Source organism: Arachis ipaensis, chromosome B6, assembly GCF_059453495.1.
Source record: "Arachis ipaensis isolate K30076 ecotype BB chromosome B6, ASM5945349v1, whole genome shotgun sequence".
Taxonomy (NCBI): Eukaryota; Viridiplantae; Streptophyta; class Magnoliopsida; order Fabales; family Fabaceae; genus Arachis; species Arachis ipaensis.
Genome location: NC_142441.1, coordinates 3,475,472 through 3,498,450, shown reverse-complemented (window position 1 = coordinate 3,498,450; position 22,979 = coordinate 3,475,472). Strand labels below are relative to the sequence as shown.

The window sequence follows — 22,979 nt, the reverse complement described above, 5'->3', positions numbered from 1 at the left end:
AATAATGGGTATATAATATCACTCCCACTACATTACTAACAGCATTTCTGTCAACTTTTGCCAACTCTTATTTATAAATGTGTTTAATGAAAGTGTCTTTATGGATGTGTCTAATAAAAATATTTTTTTTATGGCTGTGTTTAATAGAAGTGTCTTTATAGATATATTTTCTAGATGTGTCTCTTTATATATGTGTTTAAAATATAATAATTAATTATTATTGGCAATAAGTTGGCAGATAATATGTTGGTACCCTATACTTTTCCATATAATATACTTTGCGTGTTTAATTTAATTCAACATTTATTTAAATGATTTCAATTTCTTTGCATGACGAAAGTTTTCTCTTTCTTATTCTTTTTTAGTTAATACAGTTTCTTGTTTCATTGCAAATGAAGTCAATATTTCCACCGAACTCAATTATATGCTTCATCGTTACTACTTTAATTATTATTGTTAAAGCATCTGCATTCCATGGCTCAAATCCAAATAAAGGAAACCCAATAATTCAATTTACTATGTCCATCTGTAACAAGGTCTGGTTTCATGCATTCATAGCCATGCCATTTTTTATGTTATTTCTCATAAAAGAGATTTTAAAGTTTAAATTTTCTTGTTCGTATTTCCTTTTTTTTTCTAAGTAATGAAAATATTGCACTCATAGTCCTGCCTTTTTTATTCCTATTTTTTATGCTCTTTTTCACTGGACCAATTATTTGCACCTACACAGTAGAAGACTATATTTGGAAACTATAATACGACTTTCTTAGAAGCATATCTAAAATAAAATATCCACAATTTCAAGATTCTATTTCTTATCTGTTATAATGGTTTAGTTACATTTTCTGATTTAATTATTTTCTTAATCTAACTTTTACAATTGTTTTCTTTTTTTTTTAAAGATATTTCGAAGATTCTATTCTATACTATTCTATTTTGATTGTTTAGTTATATTTCTTGTTATAACTATTTTTTAATTCTAACATTTATTCCTGCTTTCTTTCTCATTTTTTAAGGAAGCTTTTTTTTATCTTTTCATTTTTTGGACTTGGAACCAAGAATTCTTTCTACCAGTATTTTTTTAGAAAGTACAGAATTTTGCAATGAGTAAGCCTCCTCCCCTATACATTTCGTGTGCTATTTGTTATCCTGGATGCAATAATAAAATATTTCTGTTTGCGATTTGAGTTGTTCTGTCGCTCCCTACATGGTTTTGCTTGTATTAAATTGTTTAGTTTAACTCATATATTAGTCTCCCATTTCATAATTATGATAAACTGTGATTGGTTCTTCTAACATAGCCCATTTTGGCTCCGTTTTTTTTATATCCATGTCCTTATTTACTGTTTATTCATTTGTTTGTGCTATTTCATTAAAGCCGATATTGATAAGGACTGGATTAAAAAGCCACGAGGTAGTGCAGAATATAGGGATGGTTTGAATAAATTCCTTGACTTTGCATTTGCCAATGCATCATCCGATGGGATGATACATTGCCAATGTCCTTTGTGTGGGTTTCGATTTTTCCAAATTAGAGAGGATACGTATGATCATCTTCTGATGAAATCCTTTCCCCTAACTATACTTTTTGGTTACATCACGGTGAGAGGATCGTAGATGAGAGCTCTAGCGGCAGAGAAGAATTAGAACTCACTTGTAACTCAGGTGATCAAATGCGTGACATGGTCCACGAGGCATTCAACTTCCCGGGAATGCAGGGGGATGATGATGAAGACTCGATGGATGAACATGTCGGAGACGGTGTGGAGGGGTTGCCATACTTGTCCGACAAACCTAGCTACGAGGCTCGTGCCTTACATGACTTGCTTGATGATGGCAAGCAGGAACTATATCCGGGATGCTTAGGATTCTCGAAGCTGTCTTTCCTGGTGAGACTGTACCATATAAAGTGCATGTGCGGAGTGAGCGACAAGGCTTGCGGTTTGATTCTAGAGCTATTGGGGGACGCCTTTCAGCATGCAAAGATTCCGAAGACCTTGCACGATGCCAAGAGGATCATACGGAAGCTTGGTATTGAGTACAAGAAGATAGATGCATGTCCAAATGACTGCATGCTATACTAGGACTCCGACCAAGACCTGTCTAGATGCAAATGGTATGGAGCATCCAGGTGGAAGCAAAAGACCCGGAAGAATTATTTAGTAAGGATCAACGTCGTCGTCAAGAAGAATGGAAAATCTCAGGCGGCGAAGATTCTCCGCTACTTTTCTCTGATTCCACGGTTGCAGCGATTATTCATGTCCAGCAAGACAGATGTGGACATGTTGTGGCACAAGAGAGGAACCAACTTTGACGGTTCTTTGAGGCATCCCAGGGACGGCGAGGCCTAGAAAGCATTTGACAGGAGATATCCTGACTTTTCTGGCGATTCGCGCAGTATTTGCTTAGCCGTGGCCAGTGATGGCTTCAATCCTTATGGAAACCTCAGTTCAAAGTACTCAATATGGCCAGTGATTTTTATTCTGTACAACTTACCCCCATGGATTTGCATGAAATAAACTAACTTTATTCTCTCCATGGTTATTTCCGGTCTCAAAATGCTTGGCAATGACATAGATGTCTACCTACAACCCCTGATCGATGAGTTGAAGCAGTTGTGGGCCGGTGTTGATACGTACGACGCCAGTGAGAAGAAAACATTCAAGATGTATGCTGCATTGATGTGGACTATCAGCGATTTTCCTGGATTGGGCAATTTATCTGGCTGGAATACGTACGGTGGGAGAGCTTGCCCCACGTTCAATCTGGACTCCGAGACTATGCGACTCACCTTCAGTCAGAAATGGTGTTTCATGGGTCATCGTCGCTTCTTGAATCACGATCACAGATATAGACAGGACTAGAGTAGATTTGATGGAAAGGTAGAGGATAGATCCCCACTTGTCAAATTGACTGACAGGGATATCTTGAGACAGTTGGAGGGTGTGCCAGTCTCACGCGGCAAGGTGCAAGCGGTGGACGGTAAAAGAAGGCACGGGCAGCAGACCGTGTTTCAAGACGAGTCTCTCTGGAAAAAGAGGAGTATATTCTTTGATCTCCCATACTGGGAGAACAACGAATTACGCCACAACCTTGACGTGATGCACATAGAGAAGAATGTGTGCGACAATATTGTCTTCACCATGTTGAACGAGAGTAGTAAATCCAAAGACCACCTAAAAGCTCGAAAAGATCTCCAGTTGATGGGAATCAGGCATGATATGTGGCCACTTGAAGGTGGTAAATATCCCTTTGCAGTCTTTACCATGTCAAATCCACAGAAGGATGTCTTTCTTAGGACTATCAAGAATGTAGACTTTTCAGATGGGTACTCTAACAACATCCTCTCGTTGTGTTGATTTAAAACAGCAAGTTATCGGGTTTGAAGAGTCATGACTGCCACATTCTAATGGAACATCTCTTGCCAATTGCATCAAGACACATATTGCCCACCCAAGTGTTCGCCGTGTTGGCTCAATTATCAGCCTTTTTTCGACTAATATGCAGCAAATCCATAGATCCTCATCAACTTCCTCTCCTTCAGAATCATGTGGTCCATACTCTATGCCACATGGAGATGATATTTCCACCTTCCTTCTTCACAGTCATGGTTCATCTAACAGTGCATTTGGTCGAGGAGGCACGCCTCGGTGGCCTAGTGCATTACCAGTGGATATACCCAATTGAGAGGTAAAAATCTACTTAAGCTTTCTCGACCTGTTTTATGATGATAACTGTCATCTAGTATTTTATATGTTATGTTCTCGAAGGTACTTATGTCGTCTCAAGCAGTACATGCGTAATAGGGCACAACTGGAGGGATCTATTACAGAGGGCTACTTGTCCAAAGAGATTCTCACATTCTGTTCAAGATATCTAGATAATGTCGAGACTAGGATCAATCGACCGACGCGGGTTGACGATCGGCCAAGCGATGTCCTGCCAAGCGAGATTGCCAGCATGTTTCCAGAAGTTGGAAAGGCGGTCGGGACTGCTTCATTTTTTACTTTGATAACAACTGAAATCCTTCAAGCACATCATCATGTACTGGTCAATTGCATTGCTGTAGAGAAATTTTTGGAGTAAGTGTCGAGACTGAGTTCTAAAATTATGCAGTGAGCTAATATGGTATTCATAGTATTGAATATGAACATATTTATCTGTATGCATAGTGAGTACAGAGGCATCACAAAGAGAAAACTGCGAAATAAAACAAGGTCCCAGTCTCACATAGATAGTGTGGTGCACAGAGAATTCCCGAACTGGTTCAGGCATGAGGTAATCCTTAATATCACAGTGTGCCACTACCCTTTGATGCTTTCTTGCCTCTAATGGTTCAATTATAGGTCCCATTTGGAAGCACCAGTCATTCGAACGAGTTGCAGTGGCTTGCCTGTGGGCCCCTTACTCAATCTAGACACTTTCAAGCTTACAACATCAACGGATTTAAATCCAGAACCATCTTGAGGGAGGAAGGGATGAAAACACAAAATAGCGGGATTATGTCACTTCAGATACTAGGAGTTATGCAAGCAAACGGGATGTCAATGTTGCCGTTGGCGGTGTCTCGTATTACGAGAGATTAGTAGACATCATCGAGCTAAATTACAGTGGTCAATTCACTGTAGTCTTGTTCAAGTGTCTTTTGGCAGACACGACGTCGGGCAGAGGCATATGACAAGACGTTTTGGGCCACTCTTGTGTCAATTTTGCCAATCCGATTCACACCGGTGATCGAGAAGACGATGAGCCATACATCATAGCATCTGAGGCGCGTCTTATGTTCTACGTGGAGGATGAGGTGGACAACGGATGGAGTGTAGTAGTCCATGTGAAGCCAAGAGATTTGTTTGACATGGGCGAAGATTATGAACATTGTGAGGTCGACTTTCACCCCCATTCCTGTATGACTAGCTTGCCTGAATTTGATGTCGAAGACCTGTGGTTGACAAGAGACGAGGTTTTAGAGGAATCCACTAATGACGGGGTTGAAGATTGTGATGAGGCCGCCATTCCTAAAATAATTTTCTCCATCATAGATGTAACTCATATTCATGGGATTTCATGCATATATACTACTGTCATGATTCACCTATGATAGATAGTGGATTGTATTCTAGTCATATCATTGTACAATAGATTGAATTGATTGAGTTATTTTTTATTTTTTAAAACTTATCATCTCGTATAAAGCTCTTTTATTTAACTGTTACCTCTCATATTCCTACAATCACATTTTTTTATTGTCCCTGTACATTCTTTCTATGTCTGTGGCCTATCAGGGAAATTGAAGAGCCGAGACTTCTTTCTCATTACCAGAAGCCGTTGGTTCGCAGAGAAGATGATAGAGGCGTCTCCATTCTCTTCTTTGGACCACGCAACATCCTTTGCAAGGCAGTTGTGGTTCAAAGAGTCTCGTATATAGTCATGGCTGGATGTCTTCTCTGGACACAGTCACCTCTATCGAGCCATTGGTCATGTGCCAGCTTCAATGATGAGGGTTTGATTGCTGCTTCCCAATTTAATTCTCAAAATCCTTTTCATATTCGTTAATGAAACCCATTTCAGGCGGTTATGTTAAAATTTTAGGAATTGCTTCAATGGGACCGAAGGTACTGGGCTAAATTTGGGTTTGAGTTTATAACAAGTATGGAAACGTGGTGCTCACAGAAAATACTTGACGAGGTAAAAGTAAAACTTCCTATTTTACTGTTGTATTTATCTAATGTATATAACAGTTCTCTATCTATGTAGCTAAATTCTAATCTTTGTATTGTAAAATTGCTACATTAGAATCATTTATCTATGTTTACGTGCAAAACGATCATCTCATATTGAGTTAAGAATTAAACAAGCCGAATCACCATTGAGGATGGATAACCCATTGTATTTTATAAATCACAATAAACTCTATTTGCTCTTGCTAGAAGAAACTTAATTGCTTTAAGGTGCCTGCTTGTATCTACCCTCTACAAATCTGTGGGTTTTAAAATTTACTCAAATTAAATTGCTTGTATTGGTATGATGTGAGCAGGCTCAAGAAAGCTCCTAATTATTCAGTTAAACGGTGACTTTTTTATTCATAAAGTATTGTGAATGATTACTAACATATCTTTTCTAAGGGGCATTAGTGGATTGATTATAGGAAAAGATCAACACATAGATTGTTCTGACTGCGAGACTTTCCTTATATGTTGAATCAAGCCATGAGATTAAAGTGTTTGTTGTGCATTTTCTTGTTATTGAAGTTTATTGTAATTTCTCTTTTGGTTATTCAATATAACAAGCAGTGAATCTTACTTCATAGCTGCGTAGAATTACATATTCAATCCAGCCTTGGGGTATGGCATTGTTCTTGGGTCTTAAAGGCTTCAAAAACTATGTAGTTAGTTCTGAGCAGTATCTTAAACCTTTGGGCAGTATCTTGTTATCCTAATATCTTTTTGGTTGATAATTGGTCTCTGTGTGCTTTCCTTCTTCTTCTTCTTCTTATTAGTATTAATTTCGGTATTTTGTGCAGGCATGCTATGAAAATACTCTTGTCGTTGAACTGGATATTGCATCACGGGAGGAATTCAAGCTCATAGAACATGGTCTTGAACGACTATGGGACAGTAAGAAAGACATGATCTATACAATGTTAATATAATAGGATTATATTCACACTCTAATTCTTCATTTTTTTTGGGTGTGTTTGGATATGATGCACAACTCTCAGGGTTATCTTGACCCAAGATCTAAGAGGCATCCGAAGAACCGGGGGAGGTGGTTCCAAATTCAATGGAGAAAGAGGATGTTGTCTCCTCCGATGGTTTTGATGAGGCCGATTTTGCCAGACGAAATGGTTTCATGCTGTCCTATGACCTCAATAAAATGCCAGAAGAGAATAAATTTCTTTACAGTGGAGTGTCTCCTGGAAAGAAGAATGCATGGCACTTGGCTATGTGGACAACACGGTACTTGAATCCTTGAGGACGTGCTTTAGTTTATTTGAAAAATTTCAATTCAGGTTATCTAGGAAAGCCGAACCTTGTTCATTGATTTTGTCGTGACTTTATAACTTCTCAGATTGTTAGTAGAGCTTGTTCTTGTTGGACAGTTTATCATATTGGAGAACTTAGGGAATGTGATATTTAGTCAAGATTGGTACATTTGTTATTTTTTTGAGGTGAATAATTAATGAATTGGATTTATCACTATTCCGTGCCACATTGAAGGCCCTCGAGTCTACTTTTATACATATTACATTCGCTAGTGTTTAAAAATTTGAATCTATGGCTAGTCTTGTGTTTAATCCTTATCATAGGAATATGGAGTTTGAGAAGAGTAAGTGTTGTTAATTTGAGCTTAATAAGCATTCTGCCACTTCCTAATAGCATAGTTGCATTTTGCCCGATATTAATAAAGTGCTTCTAACTCTGAAGATTATCATAATTGATGGAAATGGAACTACTTTTACCAACTCCAAAACTGATAAAGTTGAAGGAAGTGTTCGTGATCATGATATGAGCTACACATCTAGAAGACGCCAATAAAAAAATTGCTAATTTGTATTACAAGAATCAAATGTAGGCAAAATTAAGTAGATACTGGTGATGATACTTCGAAAATAGAAAATAATAGATACAAAAATGAATTATGTATTCTCAATATTAGTCTTTATTTGAGAGGAACAACGGATACACAATGAATATAGCAGCTTATTTATACTTGATTGTGCTGCTCCCGGCTTGAGCTTTCAATTTCGGTCCTTCACATGAGATAACCATATTTAGGGATGGTCCGAATATCTGTTTTGGACCCAAAACATAAATTGCTAATTTTAAAAGAATAAATAGCTAAAGAGAACTAAATTTAATTGTTAAATTTGAAGTAAAAGAAAAAAAAAATGAAAAAAGCTGCTGATATGTAAATATTATTGTTATTATTATTATTACTAACCCTGTACTGTATTATTATTATTATTATTATAAAATTTAGAATATCAACCTAACAATTTTGCTTCATTGTTAATAACTTTTATTTTTCAAATGGCTCATGTTATTAATCATTCCGATTATTATTATTAATTTTGCTTTAAAATGCGAAATTAGGGATTTGGGTTCTTCCCAAATTTAAACACCAGTGAAATTAGTAGAACTCCTTTTATGAAATACCCCAGCGTCCGCGGCAGTAACTTCATCCGCTTCTCAATCCTTATACACCCCAGCCCTAACTCGAATACATTGAACGAAGGCACCACCCCAGCCAATAGAAGCTCTCGCATCTCGCGCTCCAACGAGGACTGCTTAGCTCGCGTCGCATGCTGGTCTCCAGAAGCTGCCGGTCGCTCAGGTGTCTCCGCGTTCTGGCCCATCCTCTCTGCTCCAGTAACCATCCCTCTTTCTTTCAATAAAATGGGTGATGTTAAACTGTGAGTACAGTAGGTTCTCTTATTATGAATGAAATTTGTATTGTTACTGCAGAAAGTAGCTTTCATCCCTGGCAAAATTGAGTTAAGCTCTCTTGTCCCAACCTGGTCAGCAACAATCAACACAGTAAGTAATGGAGTAAAATTCATTTTTCCGTTCTCATATGCCAAATTTCAAATTTATTTTACCCCATGAAAAAAAAGGAATTCTCATTAATTGTAGTCAACTTGTTGCTGAAACATGCCAAGAAATAGAGGAGTTTCCTTTCACCGTAAACTTTTTTTCTTCTGGGTAAGAATTGTACACAATAGAATGCCCTTTGAAGGCGTATATTCCCTACTCTGCATTTCCCTGTTATATAATTCATAGCTTGACATCGGCTCTTTGTATTTACTAACTTGGGTTGAAGCATTTGTATCATTGAAATGCAAATAGCACTTCAAAAGGAGTATTTTGATGCAGAAGTAGGAAATGTTATGATGAGGAATAGGAAATGTACAGTTGGGAAAAGAGGAGTGGGACTTAGGAGTTGGTGTATCGGAGGGGGATACTAGAGTAGATTTGGTAGTTTAAAATGCACTACTCTTTTAGAAGTAAACTTGATTTAGAAGAAAAAATGCATATATCCCCGTTTGCAGTCACCAGCGTGGCCATTTAGCATAGTTTTGTCTTATTTTTACCAAAACATTGCAAGAGTTGGTCAATAATTGAGTTGTATATTCTTAAATGTGTCAACTTTAGTTTTGATTTTGTTTTGATATGCACATTATTGCTGGATCATAGATTATTGTTTGTAAATTATTTAATGTTACACTATATGTCAACCCAGCATTTAGAAAGAAAACTTTTGGAACACCAATAGGAATTAAATGGATAACTAAAATCAAGTAATATAAGATGAGTGTATCAATTCATCCCTTTGAATAGCATAGTCAAATGAAGAAATCATTAAAATGCAAAAACCAATATGTATCTTCTAGTATCTTATACAACAATAACTCCAAGAACAAGTAAACTTTATCATATCAGGTGTGTTTGTGTTTAGAATAAATGCACATAGCTGGATTTTAATTCTTTCATTTTTGGGCACTAAAGTGTTAAATTGTGCTAACTCTTGCCGTTTTTCTTTGCAAGGCAGAAAGTATTGCAAATCATTCCCATAACATGCTAAAATAATGATCCCTATATGTTGGTGATTACTTTAATAGCATATTATTTACTTCTTTCAGGGAGGTGAGAAGTTGGGTTATGAGACCAAAGCATTTGCAATCTATGATGTGATGAGTTTAATATCTATACCTTTTTTTTTCATCTTCTATACATAACATATATATGTCAAGTGAATCTAACTTTTATTATTGGCTAGCATTGTTCTCGTTGAATGCTTATTTATATATAATCAGTAGATGTATTGAAATAATAAAAGATTTCATTCCAAATTATAGTTTCACATGTTTGTAATCTTATATCTATATTTAAACTTGTTTTTTCTATATGAATTAGTCAACGAATTATATTTCAATTTCGGTTGTAACAAATTCACCAAAAAAGCATGAATGTGCTTTGACTCTTCTTGATTCTAATTTGTTTTTTCGTTGAAACAAGCGCCCTTTATCTTCTAAGATGGCTAGAAAAGGTCATTTCACGAAGAAACCGAAATTAGGACCAGGATGTCAGCAACCACAAACTGCTCCGCCTCCAATCTCGCCTTCCCACCGCGATGACTCTCAAATTCTCCCGGACAGTGGTGATAGTATCCCTACAACTTCACGCCCGTTCCTTCCGCCGCGCAGTGTACTAAGGCCTGCTCCACAAACGAGCACAAATAACATTCAGGACTTGGAGCCAAGCCATGTAAACTCGGCAGATAATGCTAATTATGTAGATTCTGTTGATCAAGAAGCTGATTACTCCTTTGTTGATTCTAGAGCTCAGAATCGCAAAGGACGCAAGACTACAGAGTTTTGGGAAGTCAGGATAATCGGTAACGTATTTAATAATTTTTATATGTTCAACATGATTTAGACTCTATGTTATGTACTCTTATTCTCGCATGCTATCCACTACGGATACACATAAGGTATTATATTTGGCTTATAGATTTCGATGGCACAATCAAGCCGGCAAGACTAAGCGCAAGGTAGGCTATGGAACGGCCTAACGGTAGAAAGATCATACTCAGGTTCAACAATGCAAAGCAAGCAATTGGAAACGAAGCTAGACTGTTGAGTGGCGTGCTTGGTCTGCTAGGATCTTACTTTGGAAAATTTCCTATCTGTGAGGAAAGTTGGCGTAAGATTACCACTAAGGACAAAGTTTATAACGAATGTGTCAAGGTAAAAGTTTATATCCCCTTTGAAATAAATCTGATTATTTTTACAATTTTTGACAAATTGTTATTATCTGTAAAGCAAATTTTCCACTTTGATGAAGATAGCGAAGGAACTATTAAGAAAAATATTTTGAAAGTTATGGAGAAGTTTTGGAAGGAAACAAGGCTCAGGTTGTATAATGATTTTTTCGAGCCAACGTTCATGACTGAACAAAATATTGAGCATCGTCCGCCGGGAATCGATCGAGAGTATTGGAGATGGTTCCTTGACTATCGTGCCAAAGCTGAGATGAAGGTAATCTAGTATATCATTGGTACACAACAATACAATTTATGTTGCATTGAGTCATTTTAAATCAGTTTCTAATGGCCCTTTGTCTCTACTGGACCAATAGGAGAAGTGCAGGAAAAATGCAAAGAATCGATCAAAACAACTATATACTCACACTGGCGGTTTGAAAAGCTTTGCACGGCGGATGGAAGAAGAGGTACTTTACTTTTTTATTCACTCTTTAGACTATTTCTGCGACTTAAGGTTGCCTTGATTGTGTTGAATACGGTAATGGCATAAACTTTGTTGATACAGTCGGAACAACATGGGGAGAAGAGTCGATAGAGGAGAGTTATGGATCACAGTGCACAAAAAAAAAAGATGGCTCCTATATGAATGATGAAGCAAGAGCAATTGGTGTAAGTACTACTACTTATAATTAATCGATAAAGCTATGACCTCAAATAGGGTAATAGTTTACTTCTCTATGTTATTTTGTTTTTTAACCTTTTTGATGAATGGTTTACTCCCCTATGTCAAAATGGACCAAGAGACCTTTAAAATATCTAATTCAGCTTACTTTAATTATCATTGCAAATTTACCTGTTATGTTTCTAGACATTTTGAACTTCTATATAATTTAGAAACAGTTGGGGTAGAATTCGAATGATTGAGTTTCATTTATCCCTTATTTCTTTTTATAGTGGTTGGCATCCTATGTTGTTATCTTTTGGTGTGTTCTTGACATAAGATGGACCCATCAACAAAATGATTGTATTTGATAATTTGTGTCTGTAGGAAAGAATTGAGGAGATTGAGCAACAGGATGAGTCATCTAGGGTGTTGTCTCAAAATGATTCCATTGCTCAGGTTTTCGAAAAAGAGAAGCCGGGTAGAGTATGTGGTGTGGGTTTTGGACTGACTCCTAGTCAACTCTTCGGTCTAAATTCACATGTGCCTGAAAACGGAGTCCAACTAGAGGAGACCCAGAGGAAGCTGCTTGAACTGCAGTCAGAGCTGGAAGGCGAGAAGTTGAAGAGGAAGGTGATGGAGGATGATGCAGCAGCAGAGAAGAAAAAGATGAAGGCGATGGAGAGTGCTCTGATTTATCTGTTTCAAAGGCAGGGTGAAGAGTTGCCACCAGACATCGCTGCGGGGATCGGATGAGTTTTGTGGAATGATAAAGTGAAAAAAGAATATTAGGATTGGAGATATTTTGCATTGAAGCAAACATTTTACTGAATTAGACTGAGCAACTCTTTGAAAGAGATTTATTTTCATCGTATTTTGATGGATATATTATTTTGTTTTGCTTATATTTCAATTTTATTTTTGCTACAAGTTTAGATTCTAAGATTAAAAATATTCACTCTTAAAATAATAAAAAATATAAAATAAATTAAAAAATAATTCAATAATATTTTAAATAAGTTATGCGTGTTTTTTTGAAAAACCCAAATTTCCTTTTTTTTTTCTTAAGTTAGCGGCGGTTTTAAACCGCCTCTATTTGACTGAAACTATAGTACCATTTAGCAGCGATTTTTAACGTGCGAAAACTTGGACATATTGAGATAAATTACGGCAGTTTGGAAACCGTCGGTAAATATAAAGCAAATCGTGACCGTCTCATTCGGCGGCGGTTTTCTATTAGTATGCCGCGAAATTTTGATTTAGTAGCAGTTATACCAGCGGTTGCTGGAAACCGCCATCAAAGGCGCCCATATCTATGGCGGTTCGGTTAACTGCCGGCATTTGATTTTGCAGTGGTTTAAAACCACCGCTAATCAAGAAAAAAACCGCCACCAATTCGCGCCTCCCTTGTAGTGTGTATATATATATATAGGATTCTCAATTTCGTAGTGCAATTTTTTTAATTCAATTTTGACTTCAGGTTGTCTTCATGAATGTAATTATATACGATAAGTCGATAACATATTCTTTTTAAATTAGTTAATATGAAGATTTAATAAAATTATATGATTAGTTAATATTCTTTTCAGTCTACTAATTTTTTCATTTTAACATATTTTTAACAATATATGTTTTCTTTGTATTATTAATTCAAAACATTTTAAATATATAATTGATATTGAATATATATAGTAGTATCTTTATATAAATGTCCATGTTTAATGTATAAATAGCATATATTAGTTAAATTGAACTAGGATTTGTAAAATGGTATATCTAATTTATTAAGGCAATTTTGTGCGTCTTGTTCAGGAATGCATCTCTTGCTGTAGGAATGTGCTCACAAGGCCAGTAGGAAAAAGTTACCAAGGGTTCTTGGGTTCGATCAATGTCTCCTTTTGACCACAAGCTCTTAGATATAAGGACTGCTAGCTCAACACTGGAAAATTTTGAGGTGTCTGTCGAAGAAGGTAAATGATCTTAATTGTGTTTGTCAAATTGATGTGTTATAGCTTCTTGTTGTGCTATTAATCCATCTTAAGAACACTATGAACCGGCTCTAATGCTGTTCTCTCTGTCTCTCTCTCTCTCTCTTGTAGAATTTTTTGCATATCGTTTTGTATTGTTAATATTGGGTATTGTTCTAATGAGCTTGGCATCCTTCTTAAGCAAATCGTTAGCATTTTATTATAGCAGCACAATGGCAGTTGGGGTCATTCTTGTGATACTTATGATTCTTTACCAGTTAACTTATTACTGTTCCATGCTTTCTTTTCCTCATTTTCACTCTTTCAATCACACCATTGAAAATTTAATTATGTAGCATTGAAAATTAACAATGAAGAATTGCTCATTTTCAAGCCAATCACACTCATTCCATGCTTTCTTTTCCTCATTTTCACTCTTTCAATCACACCATTGAAAATTTAATTATGTAGCATTGTAATTCATCCATAATTTACTTCACAACCTACTGTGATCTTTCATAATATTCCCTTTTTCAATCTTACTATTAGAAATTCTTGTGATTTATCTTCTATTTAATTATCTAACAATTGAGACATTAATTGATATTGTGATGGAGGTTAAAAGCTTTTTTTTCTTCCACGACACTGTTGGCTCTTATAAAAATTGTGATGTTGAAAATTCTAACTGAAATTGATTTTTGATTTTGAATTTGATCAATAATGAATAATATTTAATGGATCCTACAAGTGTTTATACAGTGTGTCAAATCGGTGACAAGTACAATAGTGTATGCGTAGCAGGATTGTTTCTTCAATTTGATGAAAGTCAAACTTTGTTTCTTCCATTTCATTGATCATGGTTGTGATGTAATTTATAGCTCCCCTGTTCAATGTCCCTTTTACTTTTAATATTCTCTCTTTAATTGCATATATATTGTAACTAGTACTAGCAGGTAATTAAGTAACAACATCGTTTAATTTATATATACAAATCTTGCTTTAATTGTGAAGAAAAAATGGTCTAATTCTATTGGCTTTGCTTGAAAATTTTGAAGGGTTAACATTCTTCTTGTTCTGTTTTTGGCAATTTTCACCTGGGTTTGGCGTTTTGCATTTTTATCCAAGTTGCACCACGTTTTATATATGTTGTATGTGTACATTAGTTTTATATATCTTTTACTTTTAGAATTAAAAATAATTAATAAAAAAATTGTGTTTTGTCCAACTAATTATATTTATTTCCATACATATATATATCTACAACAAAAATTTTACTATGATTATATATTTGATAAATAAAAAATACTAATGTGATGCACATTTTGATTGTTTCTTTCACAAGCATATAGCAGAGACACTATTGTTGGAATAAATTAATTTTAAAATTTCAGATCATCCATATTGAATCATAAAAAATATAACATAATGCGGAAGCGTACCTTTACTCATAAGAGTTAGAAATTGATGGAAGAATTTGGATCTTGTGGTTCTTTCGATCTTCCTCAACCAAAGCCTTCTGTATTCCTAGGAGGCTGAACTGCAACTCTTTTGATGGGGAAAGAGTAACAAAGGAGGCTTTTAGTATATTGGGGACCGAAATCCTGAAGGTCTATTTATATTTGAGCATGGCACCCATTAAACCCTAAAGCCCAAAAGATAATAAATCTAAAACCCAAAAAGATAATTATCTTAAGGAACAAAAGATAATATCTGGTTTTATTCTCATTTAATTCCAAATCAAAAGTAATAATGACTTATTCAATTTAGCATTTATAACAATAAATGAGATCATCATTATATAAGTCATTTAATTTGAAATAGCATAATTTGTGATTATAATTAATATATGTATTGCCCACAAATAAGTTAGGAAATTAGATAACTTCCTAACAATCTCCCAATTGGGCTATACATATATTCTTTCTTGACATAATCACATCTTATAAACTTTATGTGCGCATTTGAATGCTATTTCTCTCATTACTTTAACAATCTGGTCCGTCTCATACATTAGATATGGAACTACCGCAGCTTTTGTCACATTAAATGCCGTGACTAAACCACGCCAATTACCATCCTAATATACTTAACGACATAGATCAAATTTGGATGAGTAATATGGAAATTACATGCCAAGTGATCTCATGCATGTCTATTTCTAGCTGGTCCAACTTTAAAATTTTATTGAGATTAAACACAATACAAATATTGCAAAATGAACATTTCATATAACATGAAATAAACCATCAACTTAATTCTGTAGAAAAATAATTCAATATCTGTCATAGGACATATAGCATAAAATAAACTCCCACTAAACCAAGGGATCACAAATATTGACACCCATCCGAGTAGTGTGCTCATGAAAGACTTTAGGGGATCAATTCCTTGGTTAATGAGTCTGCTAGCATATACTCTGTTCCTATATGTCCTATGAAAATAAGTTTTTCTTAACCTTTCTCCTTGACAACTAAGAGCTTTATGTCTACTATATGAAGCTCAGTGACAAAGTTTCGAAACCATATGCCATGAAATCGGAATTAGAGTACCTAATGATCTCCAAAATTTCTGATCTCCGATAAATAAGCATGTAATCCTTTGTTCTCTTTAGATAACGCATTACGCGTTTAACAGTTATCCAATGATCCATGCCCGAATTGCTCAAGTATCTACCCAATACTCTCACTATAAATGATATATTGGGACGTGTGCAAACTTGAGCATACATTAAACTCCCTAGTGCTGATGCATAAGGTTGATCATGCATTGTATTTTTAGGGCATTGCTTGAGACTGAACTTGTCTCCTTTAGCTACAGGTGTGTCCATCGGTCTACAATTTTTCATGTCATATCTACTTAAAATCTTTTCGATACAGTTCTTTTGTGATAATCCAAGAATACATTGAGAACGATGTCTTAGTATCTCGATTCCTAATACAAAAGAGGCATCACCAAGATCTTTCATTTCGAATTTGTTCGATAGAAATTTCTTAGTTTCATGCAACAAGCCTATATCATTACTGGCAAGTAGAACGTCATCAACATGTAAGACCAAAAGGATGTATTTACTCCCATTGAACTTGCGGTATACACGCTCATCTATGATATTTACCTCAAAACCATGAGGTAATGACTTGATGAACATGTGATACCATTGACGAGAAGCTTGTTTGAGACCATAGATGGATTTTCTCCTTTCTCTATTGGATCTCCTTAATGACACTTCTTGAGGTTGTTGAGCTTGCTGTATGGATTAGGATTGAGGAAGATTCTCATTATTTTTCTGTGCTGTAGCAGTATCTTGAACAACAACGATATTCTCATTGTTCTCTTGTACTGTAACTGAATCTACAGTAGAATTCTCATTGTGCTCTTGTACTGTAACTGTGTCTTGAACAATAATAGGTACAAAGACCTGACCATTGTCAGTTACAGAATCCTCATCAAAAGAAACATTCCTAATATTTCCTTCCCCCCAAACTCAACACCCTCAAGAAATCTCGCATTTTCCATTTCAAAAAATAGACCTTGATGTAGGATTGTAAAACTTGTACCCCCGTGAACGCTCAGCATAACCAACAAAGTAGCAACTAGTTGTCCTTGAGTCCAATTTTCTTTCATGCGGCCTATAAGGTCGCGACTCAGTTGGACATCCCCAAATTTGCAGATGCTTTATACTAGTCTTTTCCCAGTTCAAATTTCATATAGGGTTTTGTTAACTGCTTTGCTTGGCACCCTATTAAGGATGTACACTGCGGTCTTTAAGGCTTCTCCCCAGAGTGATTCAGACAAGAAAGAATGACTAATCATACTTCTCACCATGTCCTTAAGAGTTCGGTTCCTTTGCTCTGCAACACCATTCATGCTAGGTTTGCCTGGCATGATGTATTGCGGAACAATACCACATTCCTCTAGGAAAAGAGCAAAGGCCCGGGACGTTGCTCACCTGAACCGTCATATCTTCCGTAGTATTCACCACCACGATCAGATTTGACAGGTTTAATTTTCTTTCCAAGTTGAAGTTCAACTTCAGCTTTGAAAGACTTGAAAACATCCAAGGCTTAGGACTTTTCATGAATTAAATATAGATACTCATAACGAGAGTAATCATCTATGAACGTAATAAAGTACCGTTGTTCATTCTAAGAGACAGTAGGGAATGGGCCACATATATCGGTATGTATCAGTTCTAAGACATCTTTAGCTCTCTCGGCACCTATTTTTCTTTCGTTTGTCTTTTTTCCCTTTATGCACTCAATGCAGACTTCAAAGTCCGCCAAATTTAGGGGTCCAAGAATTCCATCCGACACGAGCCTCTGAATTCTCTGTTTAGAGATGTGACCTAGGCGTTTGTGCCATAATGATACCGAATTTTCATTTAGTTTTCATTTTCTACCTGTTTGCAGTATTTCATTATTATAGGAATTTAAGTCAAGCCTATATAGATTATCCACCAAATGACCAGAGCAAATATTATTCGAATTATAGAAGAGACTGACTTTATTGTCTCCAAACAAACAAAATAACCTGATTTGTCCAAACGAAAAACAGAAACCAAATTCCGTCTAAATGACGGTACATAAAATGTCTCTAATAAATCCAAATAAAATCCACTCGTGGAACATAATCTAAGGGTTCCTATAGCTTTGACTGCAACTATATTGCCGTCTGCCACATAGATGTATCTTTCAGCATCATTTGGCGGTCGGCTCCACAGGCAACCCTGCATAGTAATACTTACATGAGTAATAGCAACAGAATCTACCCACCAAGTATGAATATGTGCATAACTTAAACTAGCCTCAGAACAAACAAAAGTAAGAATTATACCCTTCTTTACACGCCAAGTGGCATATTTGTTACAATCCTTCTTCATGTATCCCACCTTCTTACAGAAGAAACAGGTTGAAAATTGATCCTGTTTCTTAGCCTCTTTCTGCTGAGAAGGCACATCCGCAGTAGTATCACGCTTTCTTTTATACTGAGAAGATGACGCTATGTGAGCACTTTCAGTCTTATCTTGCTGTAGCATCTCTTCTTCTTCTTGCACACAGTGAGATATAAGCTCATTTAAGGACCAAGTGTCCTTCAGAGTGTTATAACTCACTTTGAATTGCCCAAAGTGTGCAGGAAGGGAAATCAAAATAAAATGCACGAGTAAATCTTCAGATAACTCTAACTTTAGTGCTTTCAATTTTGAAGCAAGATGAGACATTTCCATAATGTACTCCCTTATGTTCCCTTTACCTTTATACCTCATGGAGACAAGTTTGCTCAAAAGGCTACTTGCCTCCCCCTTTTCATTCTTCATAAATAATGTTTCAACATCCTTGAGGAACTGTTTGACATCTTTATCCTCAGTAATTGAGCCCCGAAACACCTCAGGAATTAAGTGTTTCATGATCATAATGCTCATTCGATTAGATCTCTCCCACTTCTCTATTTTAACCTCATTGAGGTTTTTCGGAGTGGAAGTGGGTTTTTCCTCTCGAAGAGCTATATCTAGATCCATACAACCGAGGACAATCTCCACAGTATCCTTCCAAACTTTAAAGTTTGAACCATTCAGCATAGGAATACTGCTGATTTGTGTAGAAATATTGGTAGCTAAAGCCATAGTTTCTGGATTAGAACAAATAAACGTGTAGTAAATATTAGTTAAATATGTTAGGATTTGGTTGAATTAGTCCCACATTGCTTAGGATAGCAAATGGAGTGGGTGGCCTAGGTTATAAATATGAGGCTAAGTTCTCCATTTGTTTTTGCACCAGTCAGAAACACTTTAAGCTTGTATCTGATTTTCCTTTTCCTCTGTACTCTTTATTAGAGAGTGTTGTGAGGTGTAGTTAGATATTTGCTTTGAGAGAGTGTGGGTGTACTGGGGTGCCGGTGAGAGAAAGAAGTCTATGTGTTGTAACAATTTTCACATAGTGATATTCTCTGGTTGTCATTTGACAACGGCCGTGGTTTTTCTCCGGTAATTGGAGTTTCCACGTTAAATTCTTGTGTTGTGATTGTGTCTATTTTATTTCTCTGTCAAAGGTGTTTTCTCAAGGGGGAATGTTGCATTATTCCCAACAAGTGGTATCAAGAGCTTCGGTTCGGTGGGATTTATTCTTAGTATGCTCTGTGGTTGCAGCCTAGTCTGACCTTCCACATCAGAAAAGAATTTTGTCCTGTGGCTTGAGGTTGATCTTTGGTTGCTGTTGTTGTTGCTGGAAGGTAGTGTGACACTGTGAGAGTGCTGTTTGGAAAGGTTCTGGCTAAGGAAAGACTTGGTATTTAAGTGTGTCCATTGTGACCCACCTCTCTTTCCTGGGGATCCTTCCTAGTGCACGGTTGAGTTATACTATTCCAGTATACGGTTGCAACAATGTCAGGATATTCAAGTGCTGTGAAGCTTGAAATAGAGAAATTTGATGGAAGAATCAATTTTGGCTTGTGGCAAATACAAGTCAAGGATGTGTTGATACAATCAGGTTTGCACAAGGCGTTGAAGGAGAAGATCTCTGGTTGCTCTCTCTATGAGAGAAGATGATGTTCTCTAGAAGACAAGAAGTATCCTCATGGTATTACCGCACTGCCATGGATAAGGATGAGTTGTGGCAATCGGGTCCACAATTGCACACGGGCATTGGTTGGTGTTGAGATGCAAGGTGTGTGGCGGAGTTAGGTCGATGGCTGAAGAACTTCCAGGAAAAGCCAATTTGGAAGTTGCACCATGAATTTTCAGCAAGGTTTTGATCTGTACCAAGGCGAAATGCTTGGAGTGGTCTAATTCCAAGTGAGTATACTTTCATGGTGGAGTATGATAGTTCTCTGAACTATGATTGTCGGTATAGACAATGGCAGCAAAGAATTGTCGGTGTTGACAATGGAAGCTGAAGATGTGTGACTATTTCAATCAAGGTGGAGATTGTTAGGATTTGGTTGAATTAGTCCCACATTGCTTAGGATAGCAAATGGAGTGGGTGGCCTAGGTTATAAATATGAGGCTAAGTTCTCCATTTGTTTTTGCACCAGTCAGAAACACTTTAAGCTTGTATCTGATTTTCCTTTTCCTCTGTACTCTTTATTAGAGAGTGTTGTGAGGTGTAGTTAGATATTTGCTTTGAGAGAGTGTGGGTGTACTGGGGTGCCGGTGAGAGAAAGAAGTCTATGTGTTGTAACAATTTTCACATAGTGATATTCTCTGGTTGTCATTTGACAACGGCCGTGGTTTTTCTCCGGTAATTGGAGTTTCCACGTTAAATTCTTGTGTTGTGATTGTGTCTATTTTATTTCTCTGTCAAAGGTGTTTTCTCAAGGGGGAATGTTGCATTATTCCCAACAAAATAATGGAAAAATCCATATTGAGATATCTAGAACAACATTAATTTTCAATCTTTGGGTAGAAAAATTAACTGTAAGAGATACTCTCATTGCAGTAATCAAATATTGTCAAAATTCCTGTCAAACATTAAGCCTTTTTTTGGACCGACTTAATGCGCACATGGAAACTTAAACTTCGCAACCTATTTATTACCGCATATATTTTCTATTAATTGGCCAAACAATAACCTTCCTTTGAGCCGATTATTGACCACATAATTAATAGAAAATAAACAAAAGTGTGCAATGCTTATTATTTGGCCAAACAATAAACTTCATTTGGGCCGATTATTGTTCGCATAAATAATAAGTATTACTTTATTCTTAATCAATTACCCAAATATTTATTTACCATCAATATCTGTATGTAATTCGGCCAAATATAGGCCTTCCTTTAGGCTGACCAATATCCGCATGAATTACATATCACCATATTCCTAATGTTTTAAATAAATCAATTTTCACAAAAGAGACTACTTTGGCAGCATAATGTTCAATCAATTTATTTCAAAACTAAATCTTTATAAAATAGGTAGGTATAATAATCCTTCTTGTATGATATATTTATATACATAGATAAATATGCCTTTACTTTATAACCAAATAATGATAATGTCCATCAACATACATACATATTAATCAGTACGGTCTATACATACATATACACGCACGATGCACTTTATGGAAACAATTTCGCCAAACGTGTCGCATTTTTATATGTAATGTAAATAACGCATCTGTATATATATTGATTAAAAAAAAAGATAATTTTGATGATTAAATTATGGATGGCCCTGATACTACTTGTTGGAATAAATTAATTTTAAAATCCCAGATCATCTATATTGAATCATCAAAAATATAACATAATGCAGAAGCGTACCTTTACTCATAAGAGTTAGAAATTGATGGAAGAATTTGGATCTTGTGGTTCTTTCGATCTTCTTCAACCAAAGCCTTCTGTATTCCTAGGAGGCTGAATTGCAACTCTTTTGATGGGAAATGAATAACAAAGGCGGCTTTTGGTATATTGGGGACCGAAATCCTGAAGGTCTATTTATATTTGAGTATGACACCTATTAAACCCTAAAGCCCAAATAAAATAGTATCTAAAGCCCAAAAGATAATATATCTAAAACCCAAAAAGATAATTATCTTAAGGAACAAAAGATAATATCTGATTTTATTCTCATTTAATTTTAAATCAAAAGTAATAATAACTTATTCAATTTAGCATTTATAATAATAAATGAGATCATCACTATATAAGTTATTTAATTTAAAATAGAATAATTTGTGATTATAATTAATATATGTATTGCCCACAAATAAATAATTTCCTAACAACTACAAGTCTATAAGGAAGAGTAGTGTAACCTGCAGGGTAGATATCTTAACTATATGACATTAATGTAAGGATATATAGTCATATGGGGTTATTTTAATACCACCATATCTTGCCCAACTTTGGATTTTCCGAATGGACAATAATGACGATCAATGTGTTATCTTATCCACATTTGTTAATTAATTGATGGCAACAACTTGCCAATAGAATAACATAAAATAAATAAGATGGTTGTGTTTTTATTAAAATGATAATAGTACTACGTTTGGGCAAACAAGCTTAGCTTTTCCCTATCTCACTCACTTTTTATCTCTTTAATATTCGTGTGTAGTGTAATGTCCTTTACATAAAAGTCCATGGCTTTGCCAGTTTTCATAATGATGTGATTTCTCATTTTTGTCACTAGCTAATGTCCATGTGATATTTCATATTTGAGTTTATCTAGTTCTATAACAGAAACATTAGGACTAATTTCAAACACTTGAAATTCTGTAAATAATTGTCTCATATTTTAATTTTTTAAGAAATTTTTTCGATTTTTTCTATCAATCTAATTTTATTTTTTCTCTTTATATTATTTGACTAGTTATATATTATTTCTACTAATATATTTTTATTGTTATAATTTCAATTTATTACGACCGACTTGATAAAAATTTCCTGATAGAAGAGGTTCCTACAAATCTTTGTAAGAGATGAGTTTGGATAATGAAATTGGAGTGTTAGAACAAGAAACAAAGATGTTGGAGCAAGTTACCGGGATGAAACTCACACAAGAGACTAAGAAACTAAGGCAGGCTTGTTTTAAAGTTAATTACAAAAGGAGAAAATTTTTAACCTCCAAATTTTATTCATCATCACTTAGCTA

The 22,979-nt window shown here is 35.6% G+C and overlaps 3 protein-coding genes across 3 annotated transcripts; 2 read left to right on the top strand and 1 right to left on the bottom strand.

Moving 5' to 3' along the window:
• The first annotated feature begins 8,147 nt into the window (after positions 1–8,147).
• Positions 8,148–10,555, top strand: LOC148554436 (uncharacterized). Its single transcript, XM_088489258.1, has 4 exons — positions 8,148–8,369; positions 8,466–8,537; positions 10,017–10,395; positions 10,512–10,555. The coding sequence occupies exons 1-4, from the start codon at positions 8,148–8,150 to the stop codon at positions 10,553–10,555; spliced, it is 717 nt and encodes a 238-aa protein (XP_088345384.1).
• A 327-nt stretch (positions 10,556–10,882) lies between these two features.
• On the top strand, positions 10,883–12,181 carry LOC107645389 (uncharacterized). Its single transcript, XM_088490315.1, has 3 exons — positions 10,883–11,038; positions 11,139–11,231; positions 11,813–12,181. Exons 1-3 carry the CDS (start codon positions 10,883–10,885, stop codon positions 12,179–12,181), a joined length of 618 nt encoding a protein of 205 aa, XP_088346441.1.
• A 5,637-nt stretch (positions 12,182–17,818) lies between these two features.
• Positions 17,819–19,024, bottom strand: LOC148554435 (uncharacterized; the record flags this gene model as incomplete). Its single annotated transcript, XM_088490314.1, has 1 exon — positions 17,819–19,024. A coding segment is annotated over one exon (1,206 nt), but the record flags the coding sequence as incomplete, so codon positions are not given.
• Positions 19,025–22,979: the final 3,955 nt, after the last annotated feature.

Coding starts and splice junctions, on each gene's coding strand:
- LOC148554436 (XM_088489258.1), top strand. CDS start 8,148: ATGAAATACCCCAGCGTCCGCGGCAGTAACTTCATCCGCTTCTCAATC. Junction 8,370..8,465: donor GGCCCATCCTCTCTGCTCCA/GTAACCATCCCT, acceptor TTGTTACTGCAG/AAAGTAGCTTTCATCCCTGG. Junction 8,538..10,016: donor GGTCAGCAACAATCAACACA/GTAAGTAATGGA, acceptor CGTTGAAACAAG/CGCCCTTTATCTTCTAAGAT.
- LOC107645389 (XM_088490315.1), top strand. CDS start 10,883: ATGGAGAAGTTTTGGAAGGAAACAAGGCTCAGGTTGTATAATGATTTT. Junction 11,039..11,138: donor GTGCCAAAGCTGAGATGAAG/GTAATCTAGTAT, acceptor CTGGACCAATAG/GAGAAGTGCAGGAAAAATGC. Junction 11,232..11,812: donor CACGGCGGATGGAAGAAGAG/GTACTTTACTTT, acceptor TTGTGTCTGTAG/GAAAGAATTGAGGAGATTGA.